Source organism: Venturia canescens, chromosome 1, assembly GCF_019457755.1.
Source record: "Venturia canescens isolate UGA chromosome 1, ASM1945775v1, whole genome shotgun sequence".
In the NCBI taxonomy this organism is placed as follows: Eukaryota; Metazoa; Arthropoda; class Insecta; order Hymenoptera; family Ichneumonidae; genus Venturia; species Venturia canescens.
In genome coordinates, this window is record NC_057421.1 from 17,428,441 (window position 1) to 17,451,212 (window position 22,772).

Sequence of the window (22,772 nt, forward strand, 5' to 3'; positions counted from 1 at the left end):
TAAAAATACTTTCGATCGGTGAGGAGAAGCAACGTCTTATTCCTGCTTCTTTTCTCCAAAAAATGCTCAACACGTTGCTCAATGATTTGTCGAGAATAGTATCGAAATTCGAAATTTTCTGCACTCGGTTTTTCATTGTCAATGTGTGAACAACCCGAATTGAATAACTCGATTGGAAACAGTGGAAAATCGTCGTGTGCTGGCCACTAACTTTTAATCAATTTACCCCAGGCATTCACGAACGCAAACTTTTGGCCAGTTGACAATTATTTTTCGTTTGTTATTTACACGCATGTCGTGTTAAACGGCCTCGAACGCGGTACAGAGGCAGTGTAGGAAAAAAAGGGAAGAATAATGAGGGACAAGTTCAAAGTACTGACCGCGAGAAACTGGTCACGTGCGTCTTACAACTCAAAGACTTATCGGTTAATAAATTCGCGGACATTGATGAAAGTGTCGAAACGGGGGACTCGACATATATACGAGTTTTTATATATATTCGCATAGGAGATTCCATGCAGAGTTTCATCGTTTCAGGTGCGAGCGCCTTTTTCAAAAGGTTTTTGGTTTTTTGGGCTGGACAATTGTGACGAAATTAAAAAAATATGTTGAAACTGAACGAACGTGTTTTACTTTGAAATTATGTCATTTCAGTGGAGAAATATTTGGCTGCAAACCGATTCGCAACTTCTCGCAAGTTTTTTCTACCGAATTTCACTTTAGTCGAATCGGCCTGTACAGGAATTCGCAAAGCCTTGAGTCAACAACGTATCTTCTCTCGTCGCGAGAGACAAAAGTTGTCGCGTACCGTCGTCGATAAAAAATTAACCGAATAAAATGTTTTTTATTCCTTCGTCAGCGACGACGACGCAATCGATTTGTTTTTTCCTCGTCTTTGTTGATTTATCCGCCGACGTCGACGTATGAGCTATTAAATGCGGCGACGTTTTATATTGACGAAGTCAAACAACTGTTGCGAAAGTGTTTTCACTTAAAAAATTGTTGCTTCGTCGGCGATTTTACGGGAATATAAGCGCGTTTGATTACATTCGATAGAAATTTGGACCACACGGTGAATTTTGAACATCCCATTACTCTTATTGCGAGGTACACATTCGCCGGTACGTACGTTTAATTTCTCAATTACTAAGTAAGAGAAATTGCCATTATTTAAGGGCAGGGTAGCGTCTATTCGGTGGAAAAAAGCCCAATTTTAAGAAATTTTCTAGACGCTACAGATAATACAAATTTATTTTATTCATTGACATACAATACATGCACAATATTTCCGAAATTTTTAAAATCCGAACGTCAATAATTAACTCGATGGTAGCAAATTTTCAGAGGGACTCCAGAATAAAGTTGTCCATCGGTGAACAGTATAAATCGAAATCTACTTGACAGATCCTTTTGAAATTTGGCATGCTACTTCTTTACACAATTGACCAGGTATCTACGAGAGGATTTTTTTTTCGATTTTTTACATTTTTTGTGACACTTAGAAGTGAAAACACTGATTTTCGCCTTAAAAATGAGCTTATTTGTTATTGAAAATTTGATAATTATGAAAAATTGGAAAAAGAGCTTTCCTAGATACTTGGCCAATTGTGTAAGGAAGTAGCATGCCAAATTTCAAAAGGGTTGGTCGAGCGGATTTCGATTTACACTGTTTACCGGTGGCCAACTTTTTTCCGAAGTGCCTCTGCTACCATCGGGTTAATTATCGATATTCGAGTTTTAAAAATTCAGGAAATCTTGTTCATACATTGGATGTCACAATTAATAAAATAAATTTGTATAATCTGTAGTGTCTAGAAAAATTCTTAAAATTTCTTTCACCGAATTGACGTTACCCCCCCGTCCTTAAGGAAGTTGAGGCATTAGAATGAAAATGCTGTCATCACTTTTAAACCGATTGCATCTTATAAAGTGAAGTGTAAAAAAAAATCAGTTAAATTTTCAGACAGTTTAGGAGCGTCGTTGCTGAGCAAAATCAATAACAATTTGTGCCAAATAACATGTAATCTTATGGAAGTCAAGACACATTCAGTGATATCTTCGGTAAAAATGATGCTAAAGATATGAAATTTTTTGGGCAACATGAGCAAGGCTTGCTGAACAATGTCAATTTTTTCAGATTTATTCGGAGATTTGCTGAGATTATATTAATAATAATCTGTTTGCCGTGCAGTTTTTTGAGGCTAGGATCGTCACCGTCCGTGTTTTCGACCGAGCTTTCACCAGTTTTTCGTCTTTTTTTATCCCAACTCTTCTTTAAAGTGTATGCAACATTGCCAAACTTTTGAAAGGTACAGGTCATAACTTTTGGGTAAAAAAATGATTGTACGGCCTCAACTTCCTTAAGATCTGCCACGCAATTACTAATTTTTTGTAACAATAAATGAGAAAATTTGTTCCAACAGTTTTTCAAAACAGTTCAGGATCGTGTTTTTGTTTCCTAATAAAAATCAGCAAAATAATAAACGTGGATTGAATGTCTTTGCGTCGTAAAATAATACTCCTCGCAAACCCAATCAACGTTCTAAAAAGCTGTCAGGACAAAAAAGTGTGTCTCGCAAAGGAGACTCGCCCGAGGACTCGGTCGCGACTTTTTACATCGAAGCTTTCATTCGTTTGATCCCAATCATAGTATTTCACTTTTTTTTCATTGTTTTTTCGATGCGATCCTCCTTTCGATTCTCGTTTATAACTACAGAAACCGATCTGACATCCTTTAGCGTTGTTCCCGTTTGATTAGCCAAAGATTAGCTAAACTTAGCCTCATTCGAAGGATTTTTCAGTTGCAATGAAACCGCGCAGTGCCATAGAAACTAAGCCAGAACGCTGATCGAGCTCCGCGACTCCTTGAAATTTGTATTTTTCTTTCGAGGCAAAAACTCGCAGCACTTGGATCACGTGCTGTGCAACGTCCGCGGGGTTTGAAGCACATACGTACAACGAGCGAATGCTCGAGATGCCGATCACATGTGTGGCAGCGCGATGCGTGTGTACCTAATCGACGAAAAGTTGCGTTTGCTCACCTAAGTATGTTGGGATGACTCAGTTTGTTCATCAGTTGTACCTCTTTCAGCATGTTCGGCCTATTCGCAGGAAGCTGATTCATCTTTAGGACCATCACTTGACTCGTTACTTTGTGGGTGACCTGAAAACCGAATGAAAAACATAACGTCGTTAGATCGTAAATGTGATGAGAACGGATAATTGGATTTTACGACCGATTGGAATTTGACACGCGAACGCAAGCTGCTGAAAACATTCACCGGATATTCAAACCGCACCGTGAAAGAAACGAAGCATCGAATCGAGGCGCGTCAGCAGGCGTATATCACTTTCTGAAGGTAAAGAAAAAGAAATAAAATAACAAAGCGCGAAATGTATTATTAGGGAAGATCGTTACGCGATGGCCAACAGCTTCAAAAGTTTATAAAATAACAAGAGCATATAACAGATTCATACATAAAAACATAGAGCGCCTCTTCCCACCATTCTCGTACGAGTGCATACACATGAATCGTGCAACGAAAGATCACGTATAGTCGTTATAAAGTTGTACGATACTTTCGACTCCTCATACGGAATTCCATAACGATGAGATAGAAAATAGATAAAGATCTGGCGAAGCCTATATTTATACGTAAATGCACACACAAACGTTTTCATCGCTTTTTTTGCAGCATCGAATGTACCTACGAAGGACATCTTGGGCTATTCCAACGATCGCGACCGTTTAATAATCGATTGGAAAGTTTGTCTCGCGGAGCAGAGATGGGAGGATCGATGCAAAAAATAAGCCGCCACCGAGTGATATCGCGCGTAGGCAAATTGTCGCAGGTGTGTATCGGGGTTGGCGAGAGTTTGTGCGCTGATACTCGCGATACCGGCGTCGCGAAAAACAAAGCTGAGAGCTAGACCACTTTCGCGCGCACCCCGCGCGCTCTCGAGCACTCTCCTGGAAAAAGAGCCTGTTCGAGGGGAAAGAAAGCTTCTGTACGCTTTTTTCCTTTCAGCGATGAATCTACTTTACTTCATCGCGGATGGTGACGCTCGCGCTTACTGCACGCGTATGCATACGAGTGAATGCACTTTGGAATTCGTGCGGCTACCTGTTCAGAGTGAAGCATCATCCGATTCGTATGACGCTGAAGATTGCAACGTTCGAGTCCAGCGAAATGGTCGAAAAAAATGCAATTAATTCGAGTAAATCTCGAATTTCGTTTCCTGTCGAAATTGCAATTCGTCATTTTTCAAGCCACATCAATGATTCGTGAAACCAGCGTCGTTCGATTTGTCAGCTATCTTTGCAATTATCGTAGCAACAATCGACATCTACCGCGTCATTATTTTCTCATTTATTCTTTCACAGCTGCGTGCAAACACATCGTATAGGCGCAATGAGCAAATAAATTTACGATAAAAGCTGTTCTCATTATTCAAATGACGATCATCGCCTCGTCCATTTTTCCATAAATGAAAATTTGTTTTCCCGAGTACGTGCGCTATCGACAGCTAGTTATTTCGCTCATAACTGCGGTACAGACTTTGGAAGTTCTCGAGTAAGTACTGCGCATTATCGCACCTAAGATACTCCAATTATCTCCACACGCCTTTATTATTTACTTGCTATGTTTACGGCACTACATGTAAGAGCAGCAGCATATACGCGCAGACGAAAGAACCGGAGAAAGTTCGAACTCTCTCACGGCGTGTCGGCGATATGTCTCAGGCCTGTTGGCCTGGACTACCCGTTTCTCGTCGGTATCAATGGGAGCCTGGGGAAGCAGCGGTGTATCGGTGCGCCGGTAATTAATTTGACGGAATTAGAGGCCATGGCGCGCGCGCGTCCACAGTTCCTTTCTTCAATCGTTCCCTCCCTGGCGTTTTGGCTTGTCGTTTTAAGTTCGCACACGCGAACAAAATCACGCACGTTTATGGGCATGTATTAGGATGAGGTGAAGACGCGGCGGCGTTCGCGCTCGCGATGCGTGCACCGTTTTTTACAGGCGGAGAGAGTATTTTCGCGAATAATAACGAAACGAGAGAGTCTGGCGAGACACAATGGCCCATTCTCGTATAAGACCGACGCGCTATCACCCGCGCGCGGAATCCCCAGCGAGAGTTGGAGAAGAAAAAAATGATCAGAAAGCGAAGTTGAGAGCGAAGGAGAAAGAGAAAAAGTGAGTGAAAGAGCTTTTGTCGTCGTCGCAATAGTCTTCTGATATGTTAAGTTCCCTCGCCCGACTATTATATTCATCACGCTTGTACGCGTCTTTCCTCTCTCTCTCTCTCCGACTGCGTGAGAAAGAGACGAAACGAGACTTCAATGCAAGAACGATGAAACGTGAGAAATTTTGAATGAAAAAGACGAAAGTGGGAGAGTGAGATGAGGAAAATTTCACACGAGTGAAATCTCGCGCACGTTAATGAAACGGATCGGATATGCACGAGATTTTTAACGTGGAAAAAACACGTACGGTGTGATGAAAGCTAGTAACGCGGCTGCTAGACGAATTTCTATTGTCATGAAAAAATCCCGGGTGAATATCGAAACGTGAGGAAAAAAGGAGTCCGAGGATGATTCTATACGCTGCGGTCATTCGCGCAATTGCGTGATTACCAACGATCAAATTCACTTTTAGCGGTGCATATCTATGTGTGTAAGTATGATTCACTCGCGGCGTGTGATCGTTAAATCGACCGTTTTCGCCATTCGACAAGTACTCTTGAGCCCGTTAAGCGATTTTTCTCCCGTCACGCCGTTCTTAGAGCGTTGCTACTTGCTCTTCGCTGTTTTTTCCTTTCCTTTTTTCCGAGCACTCAATTTACCGGCGTTTAATTTTTTGCTACTTGAAATCTTGAGAAATTAGAAAACTCGATGAGTTTACGGCGCTATTATTTCACTCTGATACAGCAATAGGCGACCGACGATGATTTACGTTTAAATATAAAAAATTCAGAAAGTCATCAACGTTACAATGCCAGTTTCACTGTGAAATTTTTAATATAAAAATAAAACTTCATTTTACCAATAAAAAATCATTTTAATAGCGAATATTAATTTCTTCTTCGCATCTCGTGATACATGAATGATGCATTAAAAAAAAAACCCCCCCCATTTAAGGAATAAAGAAAACCCATTATATTATCATCTCATTTCACCTCGGGTGCGTACACATACGAAGAAAAATGGATATTTAAGCGCATAAATTGTGCCCCCCACGACCGATACGTGCACGGACAAACTGTTAGACATCAACATCGTGTATAGCTCTGACATATGAAGTATACAGCAGAAACGTTCGTTTCAAAAGAGCCAAATTGATGGAATAATAAAATTTCATTGATTCAAGTAAATTTGACGTTTGACATTGTTTCTTTTTTAACGAAGATATGTGAGGCAACGTCGATTCGGGGACAAGGATGATATCGCGGAGACCGAATTCCTTAGTGGGCGAAAAGAAAAAAACGTTCATAAAACGTTGGTGTCTGGTAGCCTCGTTTACGACTGCGCCTCTTTCTCTTTTATACTCCTTCGAGTTCTCTATGAAAGCTCTTCGTATAAATAGTCACCGAGTTATCGGATCTCTGTGCATCGTTATTCTTGCGTATAGAGAGAGAGCAGAAGGACAAGAATTCTTGAATATTTTCCTTGCACATTGTAAGCAGAAAGAATTATCTATAAAATGGGGTATTTGTGGCTGAATGTGTTTGAGAATGAATGCGACAGGGGGAGGGGAGCGGCGGAGGGGGGGGGGGGGGGGCAGGCAATATACTTCCGTTAAAGATTTCAAGACCGTGATAATATCGTGATAAAGCGACGTATACCGAGATAATAGATAAAACATAGGTATAATCTATAGATCGTCAACGTGTATTTAACGAGATAGAGAAAAAGTAAGAGATACTTGTCGCTGACCTTTCAACTCCGTCGGAGTGTCGAGCGTTGAACACATGCATGGGAAATTCCGGAGTTGGGATTAACGCAAATGCATCTGCGTGGATGTTGCACACTCGAACGACTATTTAACGTGAGAGAAGGAACGGCATGCTGAGCATGTCGTGGGCGATGCGCTCGTACAACGATTTCTCACAGGGAATTATATTCGTTTTCGAAATTCAACATTTTTTTTCGATAGATTTTGACTGTGATCGGAGGCGTTCACTCGTTCGTTGTGTCGTGGGAGTTCCATTCTTCATTTTTATTTGAAATTAATGTTAATTTAGTAAGTGGATTTTTTCGAAATTTTTTTCGAATTTACTCCATACTTGGTCGGATTAATAATATTTTTTGTGTCAATCGTACCGTTGAGTTTCGTTCAGTTGGAATATTTTTAATGATACATCGTATAGAATACAAAATGAAACTTGCTCGAAAGTATTCGACGGACATGAAACGCTGGATGACTAATACGAAGACGAAATGTATACGAGTTTACGAGTTTCATTAGAAATTTCATCATATTTTATATCTTTATAGAAAAGCCATAAAAGTAATTTCGTGCTGCACAGACTCTGAACAGCGATGCGCATCTTTGCACGTTTTTATCTCAAATTGTATGAAATATCGATCGATGGGAATAAAAAATGATGCATTACGATAATGACCGTAAGAAAAAGCGAAGGGCATAGAAAGGACAGCATTCACGAACGTTAGAAAGATGAAAAAGAAAAAAATGAGAATTGCCAGTGGATTCAAGAGAGCGGATACGTTGTACAGCCAAGATTCCTTGGCAGGGGCTGACTTAGTTGGAGCTTTGCCAAACGATGACGAATAAGAGGGATGAATCGCGAGCACGCGATTACGAGAAGGAGAGCGAGAGCCGGGATTCGACTAATGCTGATGTTAGTGCTTGGATACCGGTAAACAAGAAGGCCGGCGCGAATCGGGAATTTTGCAAAGTACAATTCGCTCCAAATTCCACGAAACGAGCGAATGGGCTTAGACAATGAAAGAGCGCGCTAGAAGAAAAAAAACGAAGCATAAATCCGGGCCAAAACAAAATTGCTAATCGGTATGATTTCAATCGAGGAATGACCTCCGAGAAGTACGAAAACATAATTTTTATTGCGTAAAAAAATGTTTCTCGATATTTTCATCGCGTTGTTTTCCTCACAACCGGAAGCTCGTTATTCTCTGACCCTCTCGGGTCGTTCTCTTCGTCGCTACTTCCTACATCCCGGGATAGCAGTATGCGATAATTGGCAGAATCTCGTTTTTCACTAGCTCTCGCCTCCTCCGGTACTTATGCGGAGGTATGAAGTTCACCAATTAGGGAGTCACCTGAGGTTTCAGCGTGCTCGAATGACGCTCTCGTGGCTGACTTCTCATCCTCTTGACGCCCTCGTCGAGATGCACCTTGAAATATCGTATAATGCCGTGCGGGCACACGTCCCGAGATGAAAACAGGAAGAAGTGAGCGAGAGATGGAAGGAAGAAAGTGAAAATAAAGAGGGAAGTACGGGAGGTCGGAATATGAAAGAATTCAAAACTTTTTACAACTCGTTTAAATACACGAGCGAAATTCCATTCGATTTTATTTGCCGTATGTTCGAGCAGCCACTAATTTTCTTTCCGACCAGATATTTTCGTCGTCGAATTTCTCACGAATGTAAAAATCCGAGAAAAAGTTAGAAACGAAGATTTCTACCATGAAGATGATTCCCTGCGCTAATCAATCACTAAGAGTTCACGAAATAACTCGTTATGGGATCAGGAATTTCAGTCGATTAATATTCTCAGGAATGGATGCCGGGCTCAGTTGTAAGTTTCCGCGTCAATCTCCATCGCAGTTTCGTCCTCATCCTTCTCTTTTTTCCGGGCCTTTCTCCCCCTCGTTTTTTCTCTTTCTCTCCGATATTGCCACACGCGCGCGTGTGCTTCTTGTGAAACACATACCGTGCCTGATGGGACCGGATACATGGATGTTTATTCTCTCTCATCTGCATTGGGGCTCGTATAGCACCCTACTTTCTCTTAACCACGACGAGCATCTTTCCACGTGAACTCCAAAACGCGATCGCAAACTCGCCGGCTTCGTTTCATGAGCTATTCCAATTTTTTTATCGTTTGATTTCATTGGTTTATGTCATTTTGAAAGGCGCACGTTAACCACAACCGCTAATATCAAGGAATCAAAAACATAGTAGTGGAATCGATAATAATAATAACAACGAACAGTGACTGGTTGGACGTGAAAATTCACGCTTGACCCGTTTTCTCACAAATTCCGTTCATTATGTCTCGATCCCTTATACATGTCTGTAAATACAGAAAGTATTTGCTCAATTGACTCTTAATTTTTGTTATTTAGTCTATGAAATACTACATTCTGGCTTATATAACAAAACTGGCGCAGAGTCGTTCGACACGATATTTCAGATGAAAAAAAAAAACTATTTCGTTTTTCGTAGTCAAAGCCATAACGATCGTCGCGAAATGCAGTGAACCGAGTTTTATTCAAGGCAGATCATGCCCGGAAGATCGTATTTTATGGGTGCCTAAATTGCATTGATTTTTACGCCCTGATTGAAGATATAATCACTTTAAATTAATGTCAGAGTTACTAATTCGAAATTGTAAATACATTTTTTCAACTTATCTTTTGGCGAATGAAACTACAAGCCATTAATTAATCGGGGATTCATCACTGACTGAACTCCAAATAATTTCATTCGTCCCTGGCGAAAATACTATAATTTTTTATGTGAAAAATCGCATTAGAGAGCGCAAAGGGAAAACACGACGGGAATTGGATCAAGAAAAAAGTACTGATAAAAAGACAGAAGGCTGTGAGAGGAATGGGCCAAGCCAGGAAGAAACAAAATGCCGAAATAAGCAAATGTGCTCATTACCAATTTCGTTCAATCTTTAACGTAATATATTTTTCTTACTAGTAAGACAATCGTCTCGAATTTTTTCCCAAACCTTCGTTGTATACTTCATTGTTATTGTGTACTTTTTCATAAACTTCGTAAGAAGCGTTCATTCGTTAGATGGAAAAATAAACGATTTTTTGTATTTTGTATTTTTCTTCATATTTAAACACGTTTATCTCAATAACCGATAAGCCGAACCCTTTAAAATTTGATATGCGTGTCAGTCGAGTATACCCATTTAACTGTGTCTAAATTTCAAGACTTTCTTAAGGAAAGCGTTTCGTGCACGAACTACCTTAACTTCCAATCGTCATTATCCAATTTTTTAATCATTTAATGAATTAACTCGAAGCTGAAAGCAGAGGCCACGATAAATGATCGTTACTTCATCTCAATATTAAATGTGCTCGTAGAAATCGAGTAGAAAAGAAAAAATAAACAAAAATAAAATAATTTCTCATTAACGTACGTCGAAGTTTCAGAACGGAGATCACAAAAAACGTGAATGTAATAAGAATAACTTTTTGTGGGATGATTATTTAGTCGACTGTATTCGGACGCTGCACGTGGTCATTGACTGAGAAATTGATTTTGCATAAACGAACAATTCGATCGTCTCAATGTTCCCGGATTATCGTACACTTCATTATTTATTCAACAGAACATCATTGATTTGGCGACGGATTAACATATACGGAAAGAGCCTTCGCTTCGTTCATGTACAGACTCTAAAAGCTCGGGATGAATTTACCATACGGAAATCATTTCCATTTTGTTCCATAGAAAACATATGAATGAAGCATGTAAGTGATCGAAGTAAAATTGTTTCGTTGCTGCTGTAACATTGAGCGTAATTTCCATACGAATTAAGTGTTCGTATCACGTCGAAAATCCGTCATCATTTTCGACTTGTACGTCGTATCGGAACTTTGATGCCAAATTACAGCATACGATAGTCGCTTAAGCACAAAAACACGTGCATTTTGCGAGGATGCCACGAGTAGGCCTGAACGTGATACTCATCGAAATTCTCCAGTTGTATACCCACAAAGTGTATTCGCGAAGAGATCGCAATATTCAAAGATATTCTTACATACAAAACTGCGCGTGAACATGTACGCACATATACAGCAGGTTCTCCACAGTGCCAGGAGAGTTCGGACTTTCTTGCGATTTCTAAACGAAGATCCGAGCAACAATCAACAGCTACGTCCGCCGTTAGTCGAAATAATGGTATGAACTGGAGTCGAGTTTAGCAGGAAGTGCACGCGGTGCATCACATGCGAGAGCGCTCATCGCGCGGTGTGCACCGATGTCAGAATCAAATTTTTATTGCTCACGCTTTCTTCGACTCTTCGTACTTCTATAGTACCTGCGTACAAAATAAGCGCAGCTCGTTCGAGTCAAGAACTTTTACAAGCTACGGATTAATTAGAACTGCTCTGCGAAAGAAATATTTCGACACAGATTTCTCGGGCTGCTTCTCGCTCCGCAAATATCTGTAGAAACAGAGTTTCTTAAAGTAATTTATGCAAATTCGTGCACTCCGGACAAACTGTGCTTCAATGTCAATTTAAAATTAGAAATCGTTCCAACAAAAATACCGCAGGATCGAGCACATTTTCGGCGCAATCGGCTCACTCGCTTCGAGCCTGAAGAGCGAGCGATCGGAAAATTGATAGGATGATAAATCGTCGGTACAAATAAAGTCTGCTGCTGGTCCACTCGCTCCATATTTTAATTTCCTCTCTTTTAAGCTCAGAGACGATACGTGCAAGTCAATTTCCTGTGTCGCGGAATGCGGCCACTTTTGGAGGGCGAAACGGATCGAGGAGCGATACAGAGAGCGCTCGGCAAGAGAGAGAAAGAGAGAGAGGACAAAATAAATGGAAAAGTATATGTGGCAAATCGTACTTGAAACGATTCAGTGTCACGCTTATACACACACTTTTAATGCACCGCGGATATCATGTTTTAATAAGAATATACGTCCATGGATATTTTTTAATGCTTCAAGACACGAGTACATACATTCAACAAATGTGCGTATACACATATATTCGGCGAAGGAATTGCCGGTTGAGAACGAAAATGAGCGAACGAGCGTAAGAGGCTCATTAGAGAGTGTTCGCGTACTCCATGGCCACCAGGCGTGACCGGCTTTCACGTCTGTTTCCAACATTCTTATGGCGAGTAAGCACTACACAGAGCACAAAATAAGCGGCAGTAACATCATCGTGACGACGAGAAGGAGGAAATGCCCTCTCACTCCCGCCTTCTCTGTCTTTCTTCATCTCTCTCTCTCTCTCTCTCTCTCTCTCTCTCTCTCTCTCTCTCTCTCTCTCTCTCTCTGATTTTCTCATACCACGAGGCGCCTCCGCGAGATTATCTCCCGCTCTTCATTCCGAGTCACATTGCGAGAGATAGAAAGAGAGAGAGAAGTGCGAGCAAAGAAAAGCCTGCAACGAGACCGAAAGAGACAAGATGCAAGGTCGTTTCTAACGGCCCTGCACCAACCTCACGAGAGTTACGTCTCTCGCAGAAGCGATGCACTACAGTGCTGCGTCTGGTCGCGGTCGCGGCACGATTATACGTCGATAGATCAAACGGGCATCGAACCGAGAAATACATAAATGAATTGTTTTTTCTTTCACTGTTATTTTTTTTTTTTTCACTGTGATGATTTTCCTCTGTTACGATCGTCGTGCTCATCTCCGATGACTCTGAATTCTTATGGAGGTCAGTCGGAAAATCTCGAGTATATCGCAGCGACTCGGAGAGAATCCCAGTTTTATTAGGCCTTTTCAAAATCTGTTCAAGGTGACGCTTCCAAATTTATTTTTACCGTTACGAAATATAAAATCCTACAGAATGGGAAAATTTAATCTGTCCTCGAATTCGGTTGAGCTGAATAAGGCTCGTCGCATGGAATATAAAATGAAAAAATGGAAATTCCCTTCTTCGTCGGTACCCACTTTGGAAATATGAAAAATAAGCTCATCTTCGGCTAGGTCATACGGGGACAGAAATTTATTTCAGTCTATGGTGATCCTTAATACATTTTACTATTGAGCTAACGTTTCATATTGAGAAGCGCGCCGGTAGCGACGCTGATTATTCAAAACGGAAAATTCAAAAAGGAGCCGATCATTGATCTGCTTGCGGAAAATGCGTTTTCGTTAAGCGAGACCTTTCATTTTGATTGCCTTTTAACCAACTCACTGATGACAAAATTTTGTTGAAATATTATAACACTTTGTTGAATAGGCGCAACGAAACATTTCGCCGATGCGACAAAACGGTTTAGAGTTCGGCCAAAGTTTCGGTTCTGTGTAACAAAGCTTGCTGTAAAATCTGAAATTTCGTTGGCTTGGAAAAACTGTTTCTCGTTAAATATACACGTAAGAAAACCTCTGAATATTTCAACGAAATTTGATTTTTAGTGCTCGAACGTGAGCTGGTAAAATCCTCTTCGAGTCCGTTATCATCGTAGAGTAAGTCATAGGCACGATTTGAATAAAACGAGCATGAAGCCGTATACGATAACGAGGTACTGCACGTACGTGCATACACATCCGCGTACATCCTCAACAATTATACATTAAAGTGTTTCCACGCGACATACGGCCACCGCAGATTCGATATTCGGGTTAATCGCGCGGCCTCTCTCGCTGCGTGGTTAAGCTCGCTTTCGTCACGCACGAGAATTCTTGCGTTCGCTGGCATCGTACAAGCAGAAGATCCACTGGACACTCAATGCATATGCATAATTATAGAGGAGAATCGGTGTGAATTTGGACTCGGCTGTGGAGGAATCGCTAGGCTTTCTTATAACCTGAGCTCGATTAATAGCCACGCGCATGCTTAAGGCGAACTTCACAGGCGTAGAGAAATTGCCGATGCAACTTTATTCAGTGAAAATCTTTAGGAATGAAGAAATTATGAGTTTTTCAATCGACAAAATTGAGGCGCGTGCATGATGGACGAAATTCACGTTTCTGACGATGGTTCTCATGACTGTAACTGCAATTGGGTACCAGCCGAAAATACCGAAGTTACGATTTGGGAAAATCCGAGATTCCGAACGATTGGAAGCTTGTGACTTCGCATTCGACAGTCGATCGCTCACTCAACCTCACGAGAAATTGAAATTCGGTGACACAGCGGTTCGTATACATTCGAGAATGATTGAAGGTAAATCAGGAATTTATATTGGAATAAAATAATAACGAACACACGTTCGATATTCAGACTTCTCTCGGAATAAAAAATCGTCAATTCGACGATGAGGTCGTTCCTCGCAGGCAACCGATTTCCGAGCGAGTATGAAAATTCTGGTCCCGAGTTAGCACCGAATTCTTTCATTACTTATACAGACGTGAGCGCAGACGTGCTCGAGGATGCGAGAATAATCGAGCACGGAAACAAAATTCAAGTCTTCCATTCGCACACTTACGGAGCGCGCGCGGACGCCATATAACCTGCGTACACGTATACGTAAGAAGAATAAAGCTCAAAGAGGCTTTTCGCTATATGCTTCTGTCTGCATAGTATGCGTTATACTCGGTTGCATCGCTGGCTCATCTAGTCCGATCTCTACTCTGCATAAATATAAATTCACCGGTAGTAGTATACTCCGCACGTATATAATCATCGCATCAAGGCTCTCGCACGAACGCGAAAACCAAAGAAAATAATCACACGTAATTACATCGCCCGTGAAAAAAGAAAATTGTACGTTCTCACTTTTCGGATTTGTACATGACAGAACGAGACCGGAGAGAAATCGCGATCGGAAAATATTATATCATGGAGCTTCCCGAGCCCATTCGCCTGAGGATACAAAAATAAATGTAAATCGAATGGGAAAATCGGAAAATCTCGTCAATGTTTTGGTGAAAATTGTCCAAGAGAAAAAGCGGATTCGATCGTTTTCGCCGATGGCCAAAATCATTTTCATCTGGCGAGAGATCAAAATATCTTATATATATATATTCGCCGACTCATACTAAGCGCCGTGCGAGTTGTGTAATAAACGAGGAAGACGCGAAGGAGGGAGAAAGATGAAAAAACCGTAACAAGTGTTTCAACAAAACCGCAAGCAGCCCAATCTCTAATTTTCACTCCGCATTACGCAACGGGAATTTCAGCTGAGCATTCGATCCGAAAATCGTGAGAAAACGGACGAATCATTACCGCGATAAATTCAACCTGCAATTAAAGCGAATTCATCATTTTTGCGCAATCACGAATTTTCTAAAAATTACACAGCAACTTTTAATATCGCACGGCTTGCGATTGTGCATATGAATTAATGAAGGAGCATATGTGCCCGGTGGAACGTGTTAATGAGACACACATGTTGCATTTGGAACGAAAGTCGCACAACGCTAAATATATTATTGCGAGGAATGTGGACTTTATTTTATTTTGCTCACAAAAATTTCATGTTATCTTTATGAATCGAGGGTGCGAAGAATATTTGTTGATATTTGACACTGCGAATTCTCTCTGGTTGAAGAATTATAAACAATGGGAAAACTGCAATAATTTGGCCGAGAATTGAGTGTATACTTCATTCGATGAAAGACGAAAATAAAAGTATTTCAACGTCGGTGATCAATCGATACCAAAAACGTAATGATTCATCGTTGCGATTATTCTGCTCCCGGTCCATTCGACAGAATAAAAAAAAAGTGGCTCGAGGCCACAAAACTGAGGCTCCGAGAAGAAAGAATTTGGCACAGAAGCCAAAGAAGCAACGATTTTTAAAAAAAAAATAAAATTAAAAAAAATAATAAAATGAAAATCGCAAAAGAAAAACTTGGAGAGAGCGAATATTATGTAATCGTAAACGTTGGGATTTAAAATAAATTGGGATTTAAATAGCGAATTTCCTATTCGCGGATCAGCCGGATGTTTAAATGTTGGGATGACTGAGAAGATTATTGCGCCGGGAGCATAGGAGCAGACGAGAAGTGAGAAGAAAAAATATGTTTGTTCGGGCACGTGCGTGTTCTCGTCGCAGTGCTCGGTATTTTTCTCGCGCAACGGTGTCATTTCGGATGTTAACGTCTCCGCGTGAGATCTCAGGGTAGAGTGAGAAAGAAATTCAAATAAAATAACGATACCGCGGGCGAGTAAGCTCGGAGTAGAAAAAGAGGAAGAAGCGCACAGCGACGTAGACGAGGAGAAAGCGAAGACTGGGAGATACACACGAAAATATTCATAATTCATAGTGTGTATCTATAGAGAAACGAGATGCTGAGGACATACGACGACGCAGCTTAAGATACGTTTTGAAAATAGATTTTGTGGCTAACGCCACGACAGTCTCTCACGATCTGTATACCGCAGCGGAGATGAAGAAGCGCAGAAGACGAGCATCGCATGGAAAAAGAAATTGAGAATGAGCCTGAGACGTCGAGCTGCGAGGAATTTCGATCGAAACACCAATCTTTTGTTTTTTCGACTATCAATGTTTCAGTAAAAACAAACCAGTGTGATAGAAACCCTAAAGATGAGACGAAAGGAAGCGAAAAATTATTACGAGATTTTGGTCTCAGAAAATAAATGATTTGGAAAGCGACGCATTGGAAAACCTTCGAATATATAATTTGATCTTCGATCAAAAAACCGGAAGTACCGGTCATTCGAGGAAGAGCCGAAGCCAAAAAAAATGCGAAAATTCTGTAAAAAGTAAAAAAAAAAAAAAAAGCGAAGAGTCCGCAGAAAATAACGCTACAGGAAAAAACGAGATCGAGTTAAATTTCATCAAGAGCAAAAACATCATAAAGATACTATTTGACGAAGGAAACGAAGAGGAAGCAAAAAGTGCAACGGATCGTTGATTAGACCTTCCACGGATCGAATATACGCGCCCGAGCGCGTTCATCTCCATGCACCGAATAATTGCCATTGCACACACAAGCCCCGACAATCCTGCGACGAACAATGTCGAAGAATAATTCGATGAGCGGCAATTAGGGACAATGCGATTCCCTCGAATGCTCAGAGCATTTCTCCACCGGATATACAGAAACGGGAGCGAAAAATGTGTTATTTCTGAGGACTCGGTTCGAACTTGATGAGCTTCAGTTCCCCCTTCCCGCCCCTTTTTCATCGTTCCTTTTGCGCCTACATTCGAACTTTAGAGAACCTTTTCACCTTTTACCGGACGCTCCACACACGTATCAGCGATATATCTCGACCATGAAGGAAAAAAAGAGCGAATTACCGAATCCGTAATCAACGTCTGCGCTTTTACGTCTTTGCATCTTCTTTTTGGAATTTTTTAAAGGACGCGAACGCAGCCGAACGTATTTCTAGGGTAATCATTCGTTAGGTATCAACGCTCCAAGTATTTTACCCGCGTACAAATGCCTTAAAGAGGGTGAATCACGAAGTCAAAATAATCACAATTTTATAAAATTTGGTGATAACATTCTTTGGTATCAAGTATACAAATACAATTTTTTTCAAATTTTTTTACCACATAGTTATCGAATAATTGAGCGTTAAATCCAAGTTCTTATGCACGAGATGTATAACTGTATATGTGTAAATTCTATATATATGTTTATACACGTGAACTTTAGTGTTCAATTACTCGAGAGCTATGCGGTAGAAAAATCTAAAAAAATGTATATTGTCTTATAAATTTTAAAAGAATACATTTATCAAATTTTATTAAATTCTTATTATTTTGAATTTCTTAATATTTTTAAGAGTATGGATCAGTCGACTGGCCTCACTTGGAATTTTCGAAATCGAAATTCTTTGATGCAGTTTGATCGATTAAAAAAAAGCTCTGTCAGCCTACGCAGAACGATAGCAAAAATCGACTGACAGAGCCTTTTTTTAATCGGTTAAACTGTGTCAAAGAATTTCGATTTCGAAATTTGCAGCTATCTCTCTCGCACTCACGGTTGCGATATACCGACTGATCCATCCTCTTAACATGGTTTAGCATGGCAACATTGCATCGTCGCGATCCACCCTCCTTAAGGAACTTGAGGCCGTGCAGTCATTTTTTTCCAAAAGTACCTTTCAACCTGTACCTTTCAAAAGTTAGGCCAGTTTACAGTTTGGCAATGTTGCATACACTTTAAAGAAGAGTTGGGATAAAAAAAGACGAAAAACTGGTGAAAGCTCGGTCGAAAACACGGACGGTGACGATCCTAGCCTCAAAAAACTGCACGGCAAACAGATTATTATTAATATAATCTCAGCAAATCTCCGAATAAATCTGAAAAAATTGACATTATTCAGGAAGCTTTGTTCGTGTTGCCCAAAAAATTTCATATTTTCAGCATCATCTTTAACGGAGATATCACTGAATGTATCTTGACTTCCATAAGGTTACATGTTATTTGGCCCAAATTGTTATTGATTTTCCTCAGCAACGACGCTCCCAAACTGTCTGAAAATTCAACTGATTTTTTTTTACACTTCACTTTATAAGATGCAATCGGTTTAAAAGCAATGACATCATTTTCATTCTAATGCCTTAACTTCCTTAAATTCCAGGGCTCCGAAATTGAAGGCGCATATCGCGGTCACGCGAAGATTCGAAAACCGAGAATTTTTATCTGTGCCATTCACACCGAGAAGTGCGGAGATACAAATTCGAAAACATTTTCAATCGTTTGATATTCGCATTCGGAGGTGGGAAATATGCTCGCAAAATGAATAAAAACCGACGATTTTCGGAGAGGTTCTTGGCTTACAATATTCTCAACGTTGCATAACCGCGCGATTCTATCTTACCGGCCCATTGGATTTCCTGCATACCATTTCATTGAACATCAATTTGTTTTTGGCATGAGGAAAACTGCAGCAGACGCCTGTTTTCTCAATGCCAGTGATGCGCAATTCATTCAATGCATAATACAAAAACGAAATCGCCTTACGTATAGTTCATAAGTGGAAGCAAAGAAAATTCAAAGGCGAATAGCTCAGCGAGAATATCAATGGAGCATGAATCACGAAGAATTATCGTTCAAAGGAACGTTTCCATGCTTAAAATATGAATAAAAAACGCATCCTTGAATCCATTGACGGGAGATATGGAAAAAAGAAAACGAAAATTGTCGTTACGAGACCGTTCGCTCTATACAATCGTGTGTTGACGCATTTATACGTAAAGAATTTATCCTCGTCGTAACGAGGAAGAAAAATGTATCGCACACATGAGCGTGTTCACGACGCTGAAGTTTGCAACGTTCGAGTCCAACAATATTAACCAAAATAACATTTGTAATTCACCAATTTTTTTATTCCACGAATCATTCGTGTAGACTGAAAAACTACGAATTGCAAATTAGGCAGGTAACAGAATTTTAGAATAACTGGAATTATTGGAGAGTTTTTTAGATCATTTCGTTGGACTCGAACGTTGCAAACTTCAGCGTCATGCGTATATTCATTGGTCTCCATGTGCGGCTCTATCTCTTGAGTCCGCGCATTTTTAGATTCTATTTTTTCCACTAATCTATTTCCTTGAGCATCACTATGCAGTATTTCTTTTCTCATGTATTTCCCGGCACTCCGACTATGCGCGTAACAGTCTGGCGAGTCGAGGAAGAAAAACATGTTGAGAAAAAACATAGAAGTTTGAAAAGCTCGCTGCTGGGAAAATTGATATCCTTGCGATCGGGTGTAACGTTTTTTACGCTGTTTTCCAAGGTTCTTGTTGATTTTGTCGTTGTTTCTACTGTGTTATTTACTTAACGTTATTCTTTTCATGTTCCAACGAGACTAAAAATCTTTCTTGGCTCGAAAGTGCGACGGTATTCAGTAAAATTTGTGCTCCCGGGCTTCGAGCCAGGAATGCACGACCTCTGATACGTCGTGACAATCTTGCGACTCTCATTCTCCGCTGTATAACTGCGTTCAACCATTATCCTTATTTTTGTTCTATTTTTTTTCCGAGTTTTTAAGGAGTTACAATACGCGTCTGGATGAAGCAAATATATACGAGGATGAACGCGATGAAGTTCGCCTGACGAAGTTGACGTCTCGGTGATCTTCGCGGTATCGGCAACAACGTTGACAAGTAGTATATACTCGAGGAGGAAACCGGTGCAGCCGGTTAGATCGCGATTCACAACATCCAATTACAGGAAAGTAACCGACAAAAGAGCGATGATTCGTGCGAATATTTTATGTCCCAGTATCCATTGAGAAGCGCAATTTTCCACTGACAAGTGATAAAAATCACTTGGATGCATTTTAATTTACTTAAATAGAGCGAAAATGAGCTCTACAAAGCTCCGTCGAGCGGGACAAAAACTGTACATTAATATCGCACGGCTTCAACTTTATACGATTTTTTATCGCGCTTCGAGTCACGGACCGTCGTAAAAATTTTAATAAAAATTCCAAAATTTTGTAGTTGATTGAATGGCTTTTTTATACTGAGAAAAAAAATAGCTGCAACAAATTAATGTCTGTAGTTGATATTTTTGTTGCTTGATCTAACCAACATCCGCTTGCGGTAAATAAAGAATAGTTCGTTTATCCGATGAATTTTTCTTTATGTGAGCTCGAAACACTTGTTCATTTCTACTTTGAATATCAAGTACTGAAGTATCTGAACGGTTTTGTTGAGAATGATAAATATTTTGTAAATCGAATCATACTGGTCAGTTCAATATAACCCAAAATTTGTTGAAATGTATTTTTATATTAGCCAACGTGATTTGTGAAAAATAACAAACAAGTTTGATCGTCGGATTTTTTCTTCATGTAGCTTAACTAAATCTTATCGATGACGAACCAAATCAATTGTCTACCTCGAAAGAAAGTTCTGTATATTTTATGTATAATTTAGTTAAACAGATTTGCTTATTTCTTAACTAACCAACTAGATTTCTGCCTGATCAAATAGTTGATTTTCTTTATTTCAATTGTTGCTATATACGAAAAACTTTTTTTTTAATGTTTCCCTAGTTTTCGTATGCATTAACTAATATTTTCGTTGGAACAAAATATGACGTTATAGCAACCAATATATGGTCACGTAACCCTCAATTTCGTTAATCCAAACCGCTATCTAATTGAATCATCACTTAAATATTTTGTCGTGCGTGTGGGACTAAATATTTTGGTTAAACTCAACATTTTTCAAGTGTTTCAACCAAGTTTTGTTTTCAGTGTATTGCTATTTGCACGATAATGAGAAACCTACTCGATCAATGTGCAATATTTTCCTCGAGCACAGCTTCCCAAGCTTTTTTTTCATTCCACAGAGTCGAAAAATGCCATTAAAAAGAGTTCTCGCGTTTGGGGAGATAAATTTTTGTCAAGTCCGTTTAGACTGATGCACCGAAATGTCATTGAGTAGAAAATCTGCTATGAAAAACGCATTAATTGGCCGGAAAGAGTGACGCATTCGGATGCATCTATTTATTTTCGTGCTGGCCGCGTAGATATTGAAAAGAATGTAACGAGTGCGCCGAGAGCATTGGAAGATGCGTTGGAAAAATATATTTTTGGATGAGATTAAGAAGTTGTCAGGGCTCTGCACCTTCTCGAGGGACGGGACGAAAGAGGCGAGTGTTCAGCCGTGAAGCGGGGTTCCATCAAAGTTGCCAGGACCGCGAGGGGTTTCTTGATTTCATGTATGACGCAAAACTGTGAATGCCTTTGAATCTGTTGCTCCGTAGGTGACACGCAAGCTATGTAACGCTGGCGAAGCTACGAAGCTCGTTCGCGTACACACCATCGGCGAACCACCACCAGCTGCTAATTTCCTGTTGACCTATTTATAACGCGCTTCGCTGTGCTCTCGTAGCGACGTCGACGCCGACGACGATGGCAACGACGCCGACAACGACACGCTTGTCAAGGTTCCCTGCTGATCGTACGGAAAGCTTTGGAATTATCGCGTTCCCTCGTCGAAGACGATAGCATTTTGTCAAATTTTCTTCACGTGAGAATATGAGTTTTAAAGAATCAATGCGAAATTATAAATTTTCCAAGATGTGCGTCCGCGATGAACGATCCCGATTATCTGCCAAACACTATTTCAGGGACCCCTTTCCTCTGGCAGTTTCTCCCTCAACATTTCAATAATAAGTCTCCAGATATATTTATAATTCTTATTCGTCAACAGTGCCGGATAGTAACCTGCTAATATACGAAACGAGGGGCTTCGTGCCAATTATTAATATTATGAATCATTTCTCCTGGTTTAGAGGCTCGACCTTCTCAAGAAACTCGCGACTTTGTGCAACTCCTTTGCCAATACATATTTCGCGAGGAAATGCGAGAGTTCAAATTTCCTAACGCGCGTCACAAAACCACGCGAAATATGCAACCTGAGAAAACCTCGAGTCGACTCTACTGGTTGAAGGAAAGCATCGTTTTTACGACGCTGAAGTTCGCAACGTTGGAGTCCAACGAAATGAAGGAAAACAAGACTTGTAGATAAATTTGTTTTTAGATCACTTCGTTGGACTTCAACGTTGCAAACTTCAGCGTCATAAATTTTTGCTTTTCTGGCCTCCAATTTTTCTTATTTTCGACAAACGTCATATTTTTTGTTACATCGTAATATTCGTAATTAATTAAGATCGAGCAAATATGGAACTCGAGTACGAACCATTGTTACATTATAATTCATAATATTTGTGATGTCAATCAGACCATAATCAATTACGATGTTACTTGATTGCATTTCGATAGAACACGAAATTCACGCTCGGGTTTTAGCCTCAGTGAATGAGATTGACACAAGCACTTTAGCTCCCAGTGTACTATATGCACATCCAAAGTGCAATTCGTATGCGAGGATGCTGATGGCTGTGGAAAACGAAGTTTTGACGTGGAGCAGTCGAATAAGTCGATCGGGACGGCATAACATATTTGATTAA

General features: G+C 40.3%; 1 protein-coding gene and 1 long non-coding RNA gene across 5 annotated transcripts in view; one reads left to right on the forward strand and one right to left on the reverse strand.

The window, feature by feature from the left end:
* cdi (center divider) overlaps positions 1-22,772 on the reverse strand; it is a 44,736-nt gene that overhangs the window by 12,355 nt on the left and 9,609 nt on the right. The window contains exon 2 of the mRNA XM_043411629.1: positions 3,042-3,163. Within this exon, the coding sequence (XP_043267564.1) occupies positions 3,042-3,163 (122 nt within the window). The remainder of the gene's footprint in view (positions 1-3,041; positions 3,164-22,772) is intronic.
* LOC122406272 (uncharacterized) lies at positions 912-4,400 on the forward strand. 4 transcript variants are annotated; one of them, XR_006259945.1, is made up of 4 exons: positions 912-1,121; positions 3,092-3,359; positions 3,696-3,852; positions 4,029-4,400. It is a non-coding gene; the product is annotated as an uncharacterized lncRNA (long non-coding RNA). The 4 variants fall into 4 exon arrangements; XR_006259943.1 differs by having other exon boundaries at positions 3,696-4,400; XR_006259944.1 differs by lacking the exon at positions 912-1,121 and adding an exon at positions 2,708-3,026 and having other exon boundaries at positions 3,696-4,400.